This window comes from Panthera tigris, chromosome C1 (genome assembly GCF_018350195.1).
Source record: "Panthera tigris isolate Pti1 chromosome C1, P.tigris_Pti1_mat1.1, whole genome shotgun sequence".
Taxonomy (NCBI): domain Eukaryota; kingdom Metazoa; phylum Chordata; class Mammalia; order Carnivora; family Felidae; genus Panthera; species Panthera tigris.
In genome coordinates this window covers 27,763,770-27,780,716 of record NC_056667.1, presented here as the reverse complement: position 1 = coordinate 27,780,716, position 16,947 = coordinate 27,763,770, and the positions used below count along the sequence as shown (strand labels likewise).

The following is a 16,947-nucleotide window of genomic DNA, read 5'->3' as shown; positions in this document are numbered from 1 at the left end:
TACCTTTGGCCATTTGGTTAAGGTTGCAGCTTGCTTTTTTTTTTTTTTTTTTAATTGAGGTATATTTACACACAGTGAGTCTCACAGATCTTTTAATTATAGAATTCAGTCATTCTGACAAATGCACGTCTTGGACTAGAGGCACTAGGTCTCAATTCCAGACTCCTCCCCACCCCTCCACTGGATCATGACAGAGGATCCATGTGGGGCGGCCTTATCATCCTGGACAGTCTCTTACTGTGCCCCGAGTTGATAATTGCCAGCTGGTGTTCCAGCCTCTGCTTCCCCCTAGGCCCGTGAACAGAACAAGACAAGAGCATGAGGTGCTGTCTGCCTCTGCCCTCCTATTGCTGGGCACCCCGCCCCTCCTCAGCAGCTCGGCTAGCCCCCTGGGCCTCCTCCGCTCCCCGCGCTGAGCTGAGTGTGTCATTCGGGCTGGACATCAGACTCCCCTGGCCTTCAGTGCTAGGCCAACAGCCCAATGGCAGGTTCAAGGTCTTTTAAGCCTTCACTCTGGGTACCCTCTTCTGCCTTCTTCCCCCACCACACACACCCATTCAGTGCCCATTTAGTAACAATCCCTTTCGGTTTGGGCAGGAGAGATACAAAGCTACTGTGTTGAAGCTAATAATAGCACAGGTTACCAAATGCTTACAGTATGCCGGTAGGTACTTTTGCGTGGCTTATCTTACTTAATCCTTAGACCAACTTCCTAAGGTAGGTGTTGTGCTCTGTATTTTGTAGATGCTGAATACGTAACTTGTCCAAGATCTTATCACTATCAAGTGATGGTGCTGGGGTTTACACCGGATTGGACTTACTCCTAAACGCTTGCGCCGAGTCTGAGGTCCCCAGCCAGTGTGGGTTATGGGGATCAAGATGGTGTTCCCTTCAGCCGAAGGGTGACCGGGCCAGGCATAGGACAGCTGGGGTCCCCTGTTCTTTCACCCCCAAGTGTCATACAAATGGTTCTGTGTCGTGCTGTGAAAAAAGACTAACACATGTTGCTCTAACCATGTTATTGTGCCGCCTTAGTGTCCCGTCAACCGAGACTCTTTTCCCTCCCTCCAGGGCTGATGTGGGTCTAGGCACACAGACCCTTGACACATGTGTAGCAAACAGGATTGAGGCCAGGGATGGGTGGGAGCCCTGCCCTCACTTTTAAGTGCCAGGTGGGCTGACCAGAGGTGCGGGTGCCTGCCTTCAGTAGACACAGCCAGAGGTAAAGTCCAGAAGACAGAAGTCTGCCCAACTCAGGGAATTTTTTGATTTGTTTGTTTGGTTCGTTTTGTTTTGACAATGCCAGGAAACGTGGGAATGGGCGTAGGGGCTGCTGACAGGGACAGCTTGAATCTCGACACCATCGGCTCAGCCTGACCCTAGAGTGTAGACACAGTCCTTTGGTTCCTAGCAGGCATTGGAAGCTGCTAACAAACTGTGGCTACCAGCTGCCATTGTTGTCATACACACACACACACACACACACACACGCGCGCACGCACAGCAAGCAGTGCACCGGGCCCGGGTCTGTTGCCTGCTCCTTGCGGGGACTGCCCTTGCACTCTGCCTTGACTGGTTTGGCGTGCAGGGTTACCCATCTCTCCAGGAACCCAGAAGTTGCAGCAGGAAGTCCAGGACAAGGTGGAGTGCAGAACTTTCTGCACAGTGGGCAGGCTCCATCACTGCCTCTCATGCTTGCAGGGGGGATGGGATGCTCCCCCTGGCTCTGTGCACGTGTGAATGTCCGCTGCATGGGGCGTCTGCGTACCTGAGTGGAGGGGGTGATTCTGGGTGTGAGTGATGGGCCCCTCCTTGGTTCGGCCAGGCTTCAACTGCTTCCTGGTAGGTGGAACTGAGGAAAGACCGAGCTGGGGAGGCCTCAGCACCATCTCTCTTTGCAACCCACCTCCTTTTGGGGTTGATAGTAGGTATATCCACCATGTTGAACCATGCCCTGCCATACAGTGCCCTGCCTGGCCCTACCCCGCCCAGCTGTCCTGTGTACTGTCACACTGGATTTGGCACCACGGGCCTTAGAATCTTATGTGTTGCTAGTGGCCCAGCCATTGTTGCCTTCTGGGAGAGCTGGGCTGACATCACCCAACAGCTTTAGAGTGAAATGACCTTAGCCCCAAATAGACAGGATAGGGCAGGCATCCCCCTCCTTTGGGCATGCCATGGTGGCTGTCACAGAGCTTTGGCCCTCCAATGCTGGCCCAAGCAAGTGAACCCCCAGCTCTTAGGATTGAGGCCCACAGCTTGCAGATGGGGGGTACCAATCTGGTTCTCTTTCAGTGCCTGCCTCCTAGCCTCCTCCCTTCACCCCCATTGTTGCCTCACTGAGCCTCCTGGTGAGTGCAGGTTCTAAGGGAACCGGTGCTAACTTGGGAGGGTAGTGCATGGAATAGTTGACAGATCAAAAGCTCGGGAGACTTCTAAGCCAGGACTGCTGAGTTACCAGGGAGCTGAGCAGTAGGCCCAGGAAATACCAAGCAAATGGCTGCCCCTTAGCCAGACTGGGCCAGGGTCCTTCACCCCAGCCTGAGGACTAATGTCTCTGGAGGGGCCTGGCCCCAAGTCCTTCTAGACCAGGGTAGCCAGACCTTTCACTTCACAGATCTCACTGTGAAACCAGGATCCCTCAAAGCAGCCTTCCCCACGGGAGCGTTTGTGGACCATTTGCAGGTGTGTCTCTGGAAGAGAGCCCGTCAGGATGATTTTTGGGTGAGGCACATCCTCCCTGTACATCAGTGGGGGTGCGGGGGACAGGAGGGTCTATCCCCAGGGGGGTTGTCTTTGCTCACCCCTCCAGTGAGCCTGTTAGCGGCTCCCCATTTTCCAGGCCTGCCTCTTCACACTGTTTCTTTGCTCCCCCAGCCCTGGTGGCAGGAATGGATGTTCAGGAAGGGAAACAGCCCTGCCACCGCTTCCCCTGCCAGCATCTTTTCCCTCTCCCTGCCCGTCTGCTTCCATCCTTCTGTCAGCCTACATTTTGGAGCGGTTCCCAAGCCATTTGCTTGAGCTGAATCCTGAGTGGCGTGGGTGGGGTCAGGCTGAGCCCACTCATTGTCTGTGCTGCAGCTGCTCCCAACAAACTGTTGTCTAGACCAGGCCCGTGTGGAGGCGTCCAGGCAGTGTCTACACAGATACGATGGAGGCTCCACGGTGCTCTCCAGGGAACCAGGAGGAGAGAGGGGGCTTAGTGTTCCAGGGAAGATGGCAAAGATGATCGGAATGGGAGCGAAACCAGCTCATCTCCCAGGGCAGGGGCAGCTCCAGCGCAGGGCTGCTGACCCAGCAAGAACCACCACCAATATATATGTACCAATGTGTGTGTGTGTGTGTGTGTGTGTGTGTGTATATATATATATATATATATATATATATATATATATATGTAAAACCATTGTACCCCTCACTGTATTATATATATGGGGGTATATATATGTACCCCTCACTATATTATATATATGGGGGTAGAGTGGTTTCATATACACACACATATTTTTTTTCCTTGTGGAATTTTTACTCTAGTGGTGGGGAGAAGACATTAAGCATATAAACACGCAAATAAATACATAATCACAAAATACAGAAAATGCTGTGAACAAAAATTCCACGATAGAGTGCTGGGACCCAGTGGCGGTGGAAATATCAGGGAAGGCTTCTCTGAGGAGGTGATATTTAAATTGAGAAGGATGCAGAGAAGTCAACCAGGCAAAGGGCAAGAACACTGTTCCAGACACATTACTGTCCAGCTTTTTAAGATTTTTCTCGAAGCAGTTTCATTCTTCTCGTAGGAATGATCTTGAATCTGCGTCCGGCATAGGCCTCTTTGGCAGAAATCATGGCCAAGCCTAACTGTGGCTTCTGCTCCACCTGGGAGCTATCAATGCCTACTGAGTTACATGGTCCTAGTTACTCTCAGGATGGAGTCATGGGTCTGCGCCTCAGTGGCATAGCTCTGAAAACAAATAGGGGCTTGATGAGAGGCCAGCCTGGTAGATTGGACTAGAGGTGTGCCAGGCCATCTCTCCTGAATTCCATTTCACTGCTGGATTCAGGCTCTCAGGGTTTAGAATAAGGGCCAGAACGGCGGCACGTGAAGATTTAAGCTAACTGGTGAATGTGCACCTGTTCTCAGATTAGGGGTGGCCTTCCAGGAATAACAGGCAAACAAACTAAAGGAAAAGAGAGCTGTTTGACTACATAAGCATGTCACCGTTTTTTAAATTAGCAAAATGTTAAAACATTAAGAAAAACTACATCATATGTCAGCTATAGCCTTAATATATAAAGAGTTTCTAAAACTCAATAAGACTAATACACTCAACCCAGTAAAAAATAGAAAAAGAATATGAACTGATTCATGGAAGAAATAATGCATGCAACCAGTATGTATGTAAAACAGGTTCAACCTCGTGAATAATTGAGGAGTTAGGTAGGCATTTAAACAATGATGTTCTTTTTATTACCCATCAATTGGCAGTTCTTAAAAATTATATTCAGTCCTAGTGCAGATTCTGGGACTTATTCGCCCACACCACTAATGTGGTATAAATTGGGACAGCCTCCCTGAGAGCAGCTTGGCAGTGTATGTCAGGCATCTTTGGAAACGTGTGCTCCATTTGACCCTGAAGTTCCCCTTCTTGGAATTAATCCTGAGGGAGAGAGACAAGTATGTCAAGCTGTATGTGTGTAACAATTAATAAAAAAATAGGGAAAAAAACCCCAGATGTCCTGATGGGTGTGTGGACCAATAAACTATGATATATTCTTACCAAGGAGACCGGGTAGATATTTCAAGTGATGCTTCAGGATATTGTCATGTAAGGTTGTTCATAATTTTTTTTTACAGCCTTATTGAGATATATTTCACCTACCATAAAATTCACCCTCATAATGTATTTTAGATGGGAGAAAAGGAAGCTTATAAAACAGTATCACAGTGTGGTCCAAATTCCTGTAATAACGAAAACTAGAAGTGTGCGCACGTAAACATACAGGATGGTTTGCCTGAATGTTAACGGTGATTACATCTGGGTGCTGAGATTATGGGTACGTTTTAATCTTATTTTTGCATATCTGTGTTTTCTAATATTTCTGCGGGGAATGCCAATAACTTCTGTATGAAGAAAAAAATTATAGAAGTTGGGGTTCGGTGTCCCCCAGGCCTTTTATGGAAGGATAAAGGCTACACTCCTAACTTGGCCATCAGGTCCCCTAGATCTGGCCCCTGTCCCTCTCTGGGTCACTTCTCACCACCCCCTGTTTCAGGCCATACGCTCCACCAACACAAACTCCTTGGAGTTGGTTGCTTACGTGCCGTTTCTTACCTGTGTGGGTTTGCTCACCCAGGTCCCCCTGCCTGGAGTGACCTTGGCCCCTGCGCAGCCCACTTCGGTATCACTTCCACAGGGTTTTCCCTGGGCTCCCTCAGGGCCAAGGGTCCCTCCTCAGGACCGGGCAGCTGGCCTTCCCCAGGCACCCCTGTGACACTCTGCCCTCCCTGCCCATTCATCCGTGTACATCTGTGTCCTTGCCCCCCCCCCCCCCCCCCGCCGTCTAGGACACTGCCTTCCCAAGCTGTTAACTATAGGCGGCTGGAAGGAGCAACTCTTGTCTTTTTAAATCCACATCCAGAGGTTAATATCTTTTAGAATCTGGCTCCTGTGTCCATCTTTCCTCCTAACCCTGGAGGAGATAGGGATTTCCAGGCACATCCAGGTGCATCCTTTAACTGGCTCTTAAATGCACAATATATGTTTTTCTTAAAAGTCATTCAAGAAAAATTTGAAAATAGGAGAAAGAGAAGAAAAAGTAACACCCCCCCCATGACAACTTTGGGGTGTTCCTCCATCAGAGAGGACCTAAGAGTCAGAGGAGTTTGAGAGAGAAGATCCTCGGGGCAGCCATCCTCACACTTGGTGGGCATGAGAGTCCTCCGGGGCCCCCTCCATCCCACACCCCAGAGATTGGACCAGTGGGGATGCAGGGGGACCCAGGATTCAGCACCTCAGGCCATTTAGCTACAGGTATTTGGGGGGAAGACTTCACCTTGGGAACAGCCACTTCCAGGCCATCTCTCCTCTCTGTCTCTGTGGTGGTCTCTCGGGGACCTCAGTTTGCATCCACACAAAGCCAGTGTCCTCTCTGCATCTGATTGGCCCCTTTGAGATGGGCTGGCTGCCCACCTCTGTAGCCAGTATATGCTGCCTGGAAGGACATTCCCCTTGAGCCCCTGATTAATGCCAAGGAAAGGAGCTGTGGTTCTTTGTCACTGGGAACCTTTGATGCTCCTCCGGGAGGGGGAGGAGGTGGCGGCGGCAGCGGGAACAGCAGCAGCAGCTGTGTGACGCATCCCCAAGTCAGACTTGCAGGCTGAGTTCGCGTGAGGAAACTCGCTGACTTGCTCAGTGAGAAGGGCTCCTCTGTGTCTTGTCTAGAGCTGAGAATGAAGCGGAGAGCATCGGACAGAGGAGCTGGGGAAACGTCGGCCAGGGCCAAGGCTCTAGGAGGTGGCATTTCCGGAAATAATGCAAAGAGAGCTGGACCATTCATCTTGGGTAAGCCTCTGACCACTGGGTGAGGCAGGTTGCAGGGGGGAGGGGGGGCGGGGGGCGCAGGCGCAGTCTGACATGGTGAGCGGGGCGGCAGGCCTAGGCGCAGCAGTGCAGGGTGAAGCGCCACACCCACCACAGTGCAGGGCCTGACCCACCCCGGCCTGGCCCTAGCTTCCCTGCTCGACACGCAGTCTCTTTGTGCCTGTGGAAGATCCAGAGCGTTAGGTCATGTCTTACCAACAGCTGTCATTTTTGTCGTAGCCTCATGAGCCTTAGGTCTGCTGCGGCTGAGAGCTAAGCCGTCTCTTCCCCCATGGAGCCCCGCGTGTGCCCCCGCCCCATGCCACCATGGGAGGCACACAAGCTGCATCTGAACCCAAGGTCCATCATCCAAGGCACTTCTTGGACCATTCTTGGAGGGCACAAGTAATTCCACGAGGCATTTGGTATAGCCCTCCAGAGGTCTTATAAAATTGGCACAGAAGTCCTGTGGAACTTCCCAGTGGGGGTTCCCGGTGGTCCAGAGTAGCAGCAGGGCCTTTCTGCCTGATGTTGGAGGCCCAGCAAATCTGGGTTGCTGGGCTCAGCGTTGCAGGAGTGAGCTGGGTTCTGAGGACGCCAACTCTTCCACCAGCCAGAGACTGGGTGTGAGTTTTGCTTTGGGGCGCTGTCTTGGACTTATGGGCACAGGATGGTTCAGCCCCAGGCGTTGATCAGATAGTTCCCCGTGCCTACTATGTGCCAGGCCTGGGCGATTTGCTAGGGCTGCAGCAGTGAACAAGACAGGCAAGTTACTGCACTCACCAGAACTTCATATTCTAGTTGGAAAAAGAAACAGAGTAAACCGTGCACAAGATCATCATTGGGTCAGTAAGGGCCTTGAAGGAAGAAAATAAGATGATGTGAGAGTGACGGGTTTAGAGGGGGTGTATACAAGGAAGGTTCTGTATGAGGAAGTGATACTTGGGCTGACACCCGAGGGTGAAAAGGATGCAGCCATGTGAAAAGCAGAGGAAAGCATCCTGGACAGAAGGAGCGGCAAATGCAAAGGCCCAGAGGCAGGAAAGGGCTTAACAAGTTAGTACCTAAGAGCACAGAGTAGCTGGACTATGGTGGTGGGGTGGGGAAACATAATCAGTTAGGTGGGCGGGAGCCAAATCGTACAAGCCCTTGGAAGCCAAAAAAGAAGTTTCAGCTGTATGTTAAGAGCAGTGAAGCGCCATTAAGTGACACTGTGACATTGTCAGAGTTATGTATGATCTGAAAGCTCAGGCGAGGTGCCATCAAAGGACAAGGAGCTGTGTACATCTCCAGAAGTACAGAAGTTCCCCAAACCGGGTGCTCTGACGGGCCCGGCGGCCCCCTCAGACTACCAGGGGAACTCGCCAAAGCTCTGGTTTCTCACCCGGGAGATGCTGATTCAGAGGCTCCAGGTTGCAGCTGGGATCTCTCTTTTTTTTTAAACACACGCTCCTCAGAGATTCCAGCACACAGCCACTGCTGAAAACCCCTCTTTTTGAGAAACATGCCTGTAAAAGCCAGGTGTGCCTCGGGCAGATGCACATCAAATCCTCCACTTCTGGAGGGGAGCCCGTGAGAACTGGCCCCCAGGAGACAAGGGGGGTAAATCAGTGGATGTAAATGACCTTCCCAAAGAAGAGATCTAGCGGAAAGACCGCGTGGTGCCACGAGAGACAGGGCTTCTTCGAAAAGTAAGCCCGAGGCTCTGTGTGCCGTAGGTCCCCGTCTGGGCAACTCCCCGGTGCCAAGCATCGTGCAGTGTTTGGCGAGGAAGGATGGCACAGATGACTTTTATCAGCTGAAGGTGAGTGAAGCACCGGGGGTGGGGGAGGCCTGGGACCCGGGGCCGTCCTGCCAGCCTGCTCGCCCCCCTCCTCCACCTTCACAGCCACACCGCTTGCGAACAAGCTGCTTCTTCCCGGGAGGCAGGCGGGTTCACGCAGTCTCGCTCTGAGCGGGCCCGATTCAAAGGGCTCCACCAGAGCAGGAATCACACTGCCGTCACACTACGGAAAACCTTGCACGTCGTATGTGCACGTGTGAGTGCGCGTGTGCGGTGTTGCATGGCGGAACGTGAGCCCCCCTGCTCCTCCCGTTGTCACTCGGCTTTGTCAAGTAAGGTCTTTTTTGGCTTTTTGGTCTTTTTGTGTGTGTGCCTTCCTAAAGATCCTTACCCTTGAGGAGAGGGGGGACCAAGGAATAGAAAGCCAAGAGGAGAGGCAAGGCAAGATGCTGTTACACACCGAGTACTCTCTGCTTTCCCTCCTCCACACGCAGGATGGCGTGGTTCACCACCACGGGCTCTTCCAGGTGAGTGGCAGAGGGGGCTGCCTGTCCCCACCCTTCCCCCCGACCCCCTCCCCGGCTGGCCTGCGGGGGCCGCCTGTGTGGCTGGAGCAGCTCGCCCGCGCGGCCTCCTGGGAGCCCTGCCAGCCGGGCGCACCAGGACTTCCCGGGTGGGGCGGGCGGGAGGCCAGGCTGCGGCCACGTTAGCTGGGGCGTCCAGGCCACGATGGCCACAGCCTCGCAGGAGTGCACAGTTCTCTCCAAGGAGACCCGCTGTTCCCAAAAGGGAGGAAAGCACGGAGTCCGTTACCGACCCACGGGCTCTTCCCGGGTGTGTCGTGTGGAGAGCTGGCCAGGCCAGGGCGGGAGGGCGGTGAAACCAGTTGTTTCTGGTGCCGACGGTCCTTTTTTGCTGCCCAGGCGTTCCAGTTAGTTCAGCGAGTGTCCCTGTGCCCTCGCGCTCAGATGTGCCAGGTCCCTCAGGGAAGGTACTAATTCGTCCTTGTGCCCTGAAAGGAGCCATCCTCGGGGCAGAACCGAAATCGTGTCTCCGGAAATGAGGAAGGCCCGGTTCAGGGTGCCCAGGAGGCCTCCTGCCCAGGCCCCACACACAGCTTCTGAAGAGCCCTCAGCTAGACACGCTGGCCAGGGCCACTCTTGCTAGAGGCACCTGGCCCTCGACAGGCCGTGTGGTGGCAGGGAGCCGCAGAGGTTTTGGATCCGGCAGCCCTGAATGCCGGCTGCGTGACCTCAGGCAGGTCACTTCCACCTACGGCTCACCTTCCTCATCTGTAGGATGGAGGCAGCGATGGACGCTCGCCTTGTAAGGTCGGGAAGGTGAATGGGAGTGTGTGCAGCCCGAGCTGTCCCTGTACATGCTCAGCATTGGTATTTTCTTGTCAGCTTGATTTCCTGGATAAAATAAAGGGGAAATGCCCCCCCCCCACTCCCATACATAAACACACTAAGGTGTTTATTATTAGATGCGCAATTAGAGACAACTCTGAAAAATCAGAGTGCTTCCCTTGAGCATGAAACCCAACTGAGCGGGATTGTGTTTCTTTAGTGTTTCATCTCTGATAGCTTCCAAAGCTTGGCCCTGCTTTATGTCATCTTGAATAATAGAACCTGCGTGATTAGAACCATTTCTGGAGTCATCTGTGTGCCAGACACTGCTGGGCCTCTGGGGAAAAGTGAACAAGAGGTGTGATCCGCTCGGAAGGAGAAATGTGGATATTCAGTCCCCAGGGGTTCCCCGGAGGCAAGCGTCAGTCTGCTGGGGATGACACTGAGGGCCTCCCCAAGCTGACAGAGTGAAAGTCCCCGTGTTTTCTGTCTTACTAAATACCTTTTCAGGTTGGGTGCCTGGCTGGCTCAGTTGGTAGAGCATGTAACTCTTGATTTCGGGGTTGTAACTTCACGCCCCATGCTGGGTGTAGAGATTACTTAAAATAAAATCTTAAGGGGCGCCTGAGTGGCTCAGTCAGTTGGGCATCCGACTTCAGCTCAAGTCATGATCTTGCAATTTCGTGGGTTCGAGCCCTGTGTCGGGCTCTGTGCTGACAGCTCAGAGCCTGGAACCTGCTTTGGATTCTGTGGCTCCTTCTCTCTCTACCCCTCCCCCCTTCTCATGTTCTGTCTCTGTCTCTCTCTCTCTCAGAAGAAAATAAACATTAAAGATTTTTTAGAAAATAATAAAAAATAAAATGTTGAGAAAAAAGAAAAAGAGGCACCTTTTCAGCAAGGAAAATGGGCCCAGAACTTGCTATCACATGTTGGTTACAGAACCCACTTCCTGATAGCAGGCATGGGTTGTCTTCCTCTCTCCACAACCTGTGAGGGCAGGGTGCTAGGTCCCTTTGACAGATGAGGCGCCAGAGACGGAAAAGTGAGGTGCACTGCCCCGTGTCCCACAGCTGGGACAAGGGGGAGCTGGGGCCTGAGCCCAACCTTACCCACTGTTACCTGGCTGCCCAGGAGTCCCGCTTCCATGTGAAAGCAGTTGTCTTGGAACTGACAGGTGTCCAGAACACCTGACTTCCACCGCCTCGGACCTTGGTCGTGGCTGGAATCCCTGGATATGCCATGGAAGGAGGAGTGCCAGGGCCCTGGGTTTGCTGCCTGGACCCTGGGCTCAGAGCTCCCTTTAGCATTACATTCCCAGCCCCGATCCAGACCCTTTGCTTTGACATCAGAGCATGAAACCTGAGCCTGAGCCGCTTTCACCCCAGCCCCTGGCTGGGCTTGGCCCTGGCACACAGGAAGCTGGGCATTACCGAACGGTCTGCTGGTCCAGGCCACCCAGGCCTCGGGCCTCCACCACCCCACACGTGCAGCCTGTTCTAGGCTCTCGCGTGTGTATCTGGCTCCAGAGGAGAGTCCCAAACCCCTGGCCCTGAACCTGCTGGCCTGTGGCCAAGCCCCCGGGTCTGCCCCCTTGCCCCCCCAGGACCGCACCTGTGAAATCGTTGAGGACACAGAATCCAGCCGGATGGTTAAGAAGATGAAGAAGCGCATCTGCCTCGTCCTCGACTGCCTCTGTGCGCATGACCTCAGCGACAAGACCGCCGACCTGATCAACCTGCAGCACTACGTCATCAAGGAGAAGAGGCTCAGCGAGCGGGAGACTGTGGTCATCTTCTACGACGTGGTGCGCGTAGTGGAGGCCCTGCACCAGGTGACAACCTGCCCCGCTGCCTGTCCCTCCTCCTCTGCCCGGCGCGTCCTGGGCCCCAGTGACCGAGAGGCCTCCAGGTCCCCCTGCCGCAGAAGGCCACCCTTGTTGCTGCTGCTCAGCGAAAGCAGCTCTGGTCCCCCCCGCCGCCCCTCCCTCCCGGCCGGGTGCGCTTTCCAGAACATCCAGGCAGAAAGCGGCCGGATGACCTGTGCGCCCAGTGGGGCACAGGGCTGCAGGCCTCAGCCCGTGTTCCTGGGGACGTGCTGCCCCGGCAGCCTGGTGGAGCACATCATAGCAACTCCCCGGCCGCCGAGAGGCGGCCCTGTGGTCTCCCGGCGAAGGCGACAACTGTGAGGTCCCGCTCGGGCAGCCACAGCCTGTCTCTGAGCTTTTCCTAGGGTTGGGGTGTCAGGCACCCCGAGGTCCAGGTGAGGAGAGCCTGGCCTGTCCCGGGCACACAGCTTCTGCAGGCTGAGCCTGCACTGCTTGCTCGCCAGAACCGGAGGGTTCATCTCATAGCGCAGATCCACGCAGGCGCCTGTGGTTTGGTTTTCCAGCGGGCTATTTACTGGAGGCGGAGAGAGGAGTAGTTTTCCCCACTGGCTGCTGCCCAGAGGGGAGAGAGCTGGGGGAGCCGCCCCGGGTGGGGCAGAGACTGCCTGGGTTCACCTATCACCCCATTCCTGCCCACGGTTGTTGAAGCCTTAGGATGGTCCTCACCTGCCTGTGGCTGACAAATCAAGTCATGAGCCTAAAGAGACACATCATAGAGCTTTTTCCTGCCTTCCCCAACTCCTGGAGAGCCCACGTCTTAGAGGCTGGATCCAACCATGGCCTTAACCTTCGCGTTACAAACCACATGCCTGTTGCTTTCCAGAAAAACATTGTGCACAGAGACCTGAAGCTTGGGAACATGGTGCTCAATAAAAGGTAAGATTCTCTCTTCTTCATTCTTGATGTAACCTTGGGGTTGGCACGGGCCACACGCTGCAGCTTGCCAGCGCCCTACAGTGCCCCCGTGTTTCTGGCTCAAAACAGCCCACTTCCCCCAGGAATCCCAGGGGGCGGGAGGTGCAGTGTCTGCTTCCTCTGCCGTCTCCCACATGGGAATATGGTGCTTGCTTAGAAGGGGAGTCTGGGGCGCCTGGGTGGCTCAGTCGGTTGAGCATCCGACTTTAGCTCAGGTCATATCTCACGGTGTATGAATTTGAGCCCGCTGCAGGCTCACTGCTGTCAGGGCAGAGCCTCCTTCAGATCCTTCACCCCACTCTCTCTCTACCCCTTCCCCGTGCATGCGCTCTCTCTCAGAAACGAATAAACGTTAAGAGAAAAAAAAAAGAAGGGGAGTCTTAAAGTCCACAGAAAGGGAGCTCTGAGAAGGGCTCCAGATATCCTCCTTGGGCCATTCACTGTGCCTCGGGAGTGCTCAGTAAATATACAAAAGGGACACATGAGTTGAAGGAGTGACAGATGAACAAAATGAGGCCTTGTCACAGGTCGGGTTCCCAGGAAAGACTCCAAGGTGTGTGTTCCCGAGGGTTACTAGGAGGTGCGCTCAGGGGAGAGGGTGGGATTGGGCGGGGGGAGACACGGAGCTGTGGTACAGTCACGGCAGGGCTTCAGCCTGGAAAACTCGAGAACCAGAGGGCCCCTCAGATGTCCCACATCGAGGCAAGGGGCCAGCCTGGGCATGAGGGCTGTGGCCCGGGTGGCTTACTTTGGCTAAGGAAGCTTCCTGGGAACAAACGCAGCTCAGTGGTCAGAAGTCACTAGTCCCAGCAGCAGGGAGAGGGTGCTCCCCCTTGGAGGGGGTCTGGGTGGCTCACCCTAGCAGCCTCGGTCAGTCAGCGGCAGAGGGAGGTCATACAAGGCCCCTGCGTCAGGCCGTCACCCCCTCAGGCAGAGGGGCCCCAGCCTTGCAGGGGCTCCGGACTTCCAGCAGGCACCACCATGACCGGGAAAGTGTAGGGCTGGGAGGGGCTCCCATCTCCCCTACTCTGCCTGGGCTGGCATCTCACCCTCATCACCCTCTCACCTCCAGGTGTTGTGGTGGCTCGGGGGGGCTCGCAGATGGCAGGCATCAGTCTCAGGGCAGAAGTGGTGTGTGTGGCAATTTGTTCCGTGACGGGGCCACCCACCCAGGCGGGGGTCCATTGCCCCGTGAAGCATCCAGGACCATGGCAGTCACAGGGGAAGCTGCAGGGAGATGGGCCTCTGGGGAGGAGGCGTGGGGGTATCAGATCCTGCAGTGCCGGCCTGAGATGCCGTGGGGAGGATGCTGCGGACAGACACGGTTCCAGAGTCCCCGTGCGATGGGGCGCCGACCAGAAAGCACTGGCTGGGGGCCCATGGCGGGGGCGGGGCGGGCAGAGACTCTGGCCGTCTGAGTCAATTCATGAAGGATGAGTAAAGATTGCCAGCTGGAGAAAGTGAAGCAGTGAAAACCTTACCCTGTCATGCTCCACAGGGAGGAGGGAAGGAAACTGAAATTCTAGGGCTGCTCAAACCCTTGCCTGGCCAGGTGGGAGAGTTGGGGAAGCTGTGGAGGAGCCAGACGTAGAGGTCAGGCCTGGCTCAGAGCCCAGCGCCCCCTCTTAGTTACCCGGGAGACCATGGGGATTCATTTGATGATTTGTTATTGACTGATTTGTCCGTGTATTGAGAGGCTGCTGTGGGATCAAGTGCTTCTCTGAGCTTCCGTGTCCTCATCTGTGAAAGTGGAGGTGACCAAACCTCCCTGTAGAGATTGGCCTCAGATGTGGAACTGCCTAACGGGGCCGGGCCCGTCGTAAGTGCACCCCGTGCTAGACAGCCTGCGCCTCACTCCTCCCGCCCCCCCGGGAGACAAGGCCTGCTGGGTGTCGGGTGGCTGGTGGGGGCACTAGTGGCGAGCCCGGCGAGGCCCTGGCCTGCTGTGGGGTGTTGGCCCGGTCACCATCCCACTCTGGACCACAGGCTCACTGCTCACCCAGAGAGGGCACATTTTTGGACCACCTAAGTACGTCTGGCTGCGGAGCCTGCGTCCTCCAGCCTTCCACACGACTGCGTACTGGCTCTAAATGAGCATCCTGAGGGGGTTGTGGGAAGGCGCACTCGGGCTCCTGTGCTGCTACCCACAGCAGTCCTCCAGGCCTCTGTGTGTCCGTGGTGGGTCTGCTTCCCCCGTCACTTCTCCGGGCCCCCTTGCTTCTGGGAGTGTAGTCGGGAGGCCATACCTCTCTTGAATAACGACAGTACAGCTAGAGCAGCTCCTCCACGTATGTCTGTCTGTCTGTCTGTCTGTCTGGTCTGCACGTGTGTGCGTGCCGGTGTGTGTTTTCCTCGGATTGAGGGGCGCCAGTACCCCGCTCAGAGCCTGTGTCTTGGCTGCATTGCCTTTAATCTAATGATCCCCTTCTCCTGGGTCTTGGGAAGGACAGAGGTTCTGGCCACCTCTTACCTCTCACGGGTGCTCCGGGAGGGGGCGGCGCGCCTGGTGCAGAGGGACCCACTCCGGACGCCACAGCCCGCCCTGTGCGTGTCTGCGGGCACAGCCCGCCCCCCTCGCGTGCACCCTCGCAAAGTCCAAGGCCGACCTGGAGGAGCTCCAGCCCTCGCCTGCCCGTCAGGTCTGGCCCTGACACCAGCTGCAGAGGCAGGGAGCCAGGGAGCCAGGGAGCTGGAGGCCTCTGCTCTGGCAGAATGGAGCGCTCCCAGGGGAGGAAGCGGGGAGAAGTGTTTGCAAGGCAGCTGGAGTGACGAGTTCACCCTGCTTTGGAGAGAAGGCAAGGGTTGGAACCTGAAATCCCCTTTTGGGGTTATATGAGGTCTGCTGTGGGTTCTCTCTCCTTCCTCCTTTCTTTTTGGGTAAGCAAGTTGCACACCAAGTTCCTAGAAAAGGAGAAAAACACTGGTAGCCCGAAGGGTCATAACTAAAGAGTGACTCACGCAGAGCAGATCCTGCTGACGCAGAGCTGCCTCCCTTCGCTCCCGCTGCCCTCGCCCCCTCCTGCCAGGATGAGCCTGGGGGGTCTGGGGGCTCCCAGGGATGTGGGCGCCTCCCGCCGACTTGGGTGGTGGGGGCAGGGCAGGGGAGCATGGCCAAGCTTCAGGAGGTCTCGGAGCTGACCGTGTGGCTTCCCGTGGGACAGACTCCAGGCCCTCGGCAGCGTAGGCCGGCTCGGCCCTGCTGCCCGCCGCACAAGGTGTCCTCAGGCCCCACCAGCCTGGCCCACGCAGGGGACATCGAGGCCTGCGGCACAGTCACTGGGAAGCGCAGCCTGCACTGCGCTCCGGGGCCTGTGGTCACAGTGTGGCTCCCCTCACCTGCTGCCTCAGATGGGGTCTTTCCCGGGGTCTCCCATGACCAGTCCCTGCCAGGCGTGCCCACCACCTGAGGTAATCCGAGCTGGCAGCTAGCACTCAGATACTAGTCACCACGCCCGGGGCCGCATGCTTTCCCTGGGACTGTCTTCTTGTCACATCCTAACACGGTCCTGGGAAATGGGTGCTAATATTCTGTTTGACAGATGAGGAAACTGAGGTTTGCTTCATCAGAGATTAAATAACGTGCCCAAGGTCTCACGGCCAGGAAATGGCCAAGCTGGGACTGGAACTGGGGAATCTAACTCCCCAGCCCACCAGACGCTGCCCTGAGCGGTCCCCTCCCAGGGCCTCGCGCCTGAGAGATCCCCTGCAGGATGCGTTTCCAGCTGCCATCTGAGCAGAGGGGAAGAACGCAGTGCTTCCTCTCCGTGGGGGCCCTGCCGAAGCGCAGCCCCACGTTCAGGGCAGTGACGTGGGCGGTCCAGAGCTGGAGCAGTCCGCTTCTTGACGTGGTGTCCTTGGCCAGACCCTTGGCCCGCACGCTCAGGCTCTAGCCGCCCCTGGGAGCCACCAGGCAGATTTCTGTGGCATCTGACAGGGCAGGCCTGTATGCAGAGCAAGAGTCGGAGGTTTCTGTTTGGAATGCAGAGGACAGACTAACCTTTGTTTTGTACCAAGCCCTTTGCCAGCAGAATTCCCCGAGATAGCTGAAGGGCCCGCACAGCCTCTTGGTCACAGCTCCCGGGGAATTCCGTGCTCGGGCCCGCACAGCCAATACCTCTGAGCCGACCCGCTCTTCACCCTTGAGACTCATCTGGCAGCCTGAGGACCCCTGGGGGCTGCCCTTCCTGCCATCCTCCAGCTTCTCCGCCTAGCCACCGACATGGAGCCCTCTGTGGGGGGCGAGGCGCCCTGCGTCACTGGCCCTCCCCTGCCTACCTGCCCACCCCCACCCCCACAGCCAAGGTGTGGAGTAAGGCGTCCTCCCTGGGCCACTTGATTCTGTGCACATTGCGAGCTTCATGAAAGGATCAGAGCCCTAAGCTCCTCTCACTCATGATTCCCAGATAGGGGGTTCTGTGGTCTTCTAGGTCA

General features: G+C 55.8%; 1 protein-coding gene across 4 annotated transcripts in view; it reads left to right on the top strand.

Annotated features, from left to right (window-relative positions):
* Positions 1-16,947, top strand: part of STK40 (serine/threonine kinase 40) — a 39,978-nt gene that overhangs the window by 13,535 nt on the left and 9,496 nt on the right. For 2 of the 4 annotated variants that reach the window (XM_042996512.1, XM_042996513.1), the window contains exons 2-6: positions 6,447-6,566; positions 8,303-8,388; positions 8,751-8,894; positions 11,320-11,547; positions 12,425-12,477. In XM_042996512.1, the coding sequence (XP_042852446.1) occupies positions 6,455-6,566; positions 8,303-8,388; positions 8,751-8,894; positions 11,320-11,547; positions 12,425-12,477 (623 nt within the window). In that variant the 5' untranslated portion in view covers positions 6,447-6,454. Of the gene's footprint in view, positions 1-86; positions 2,686-4,913; positions 5,059-6,446; positions 6,567-8,302; positions 8,389-8,750; positions 8,895-11,319; positions 11,548-12,424; positions 12,478-16,947 lie in introns of those variants that run through there. The other 2 variants (XM_042996511.1, XM_042996510.1) reach the window with 2 other exon arrangements.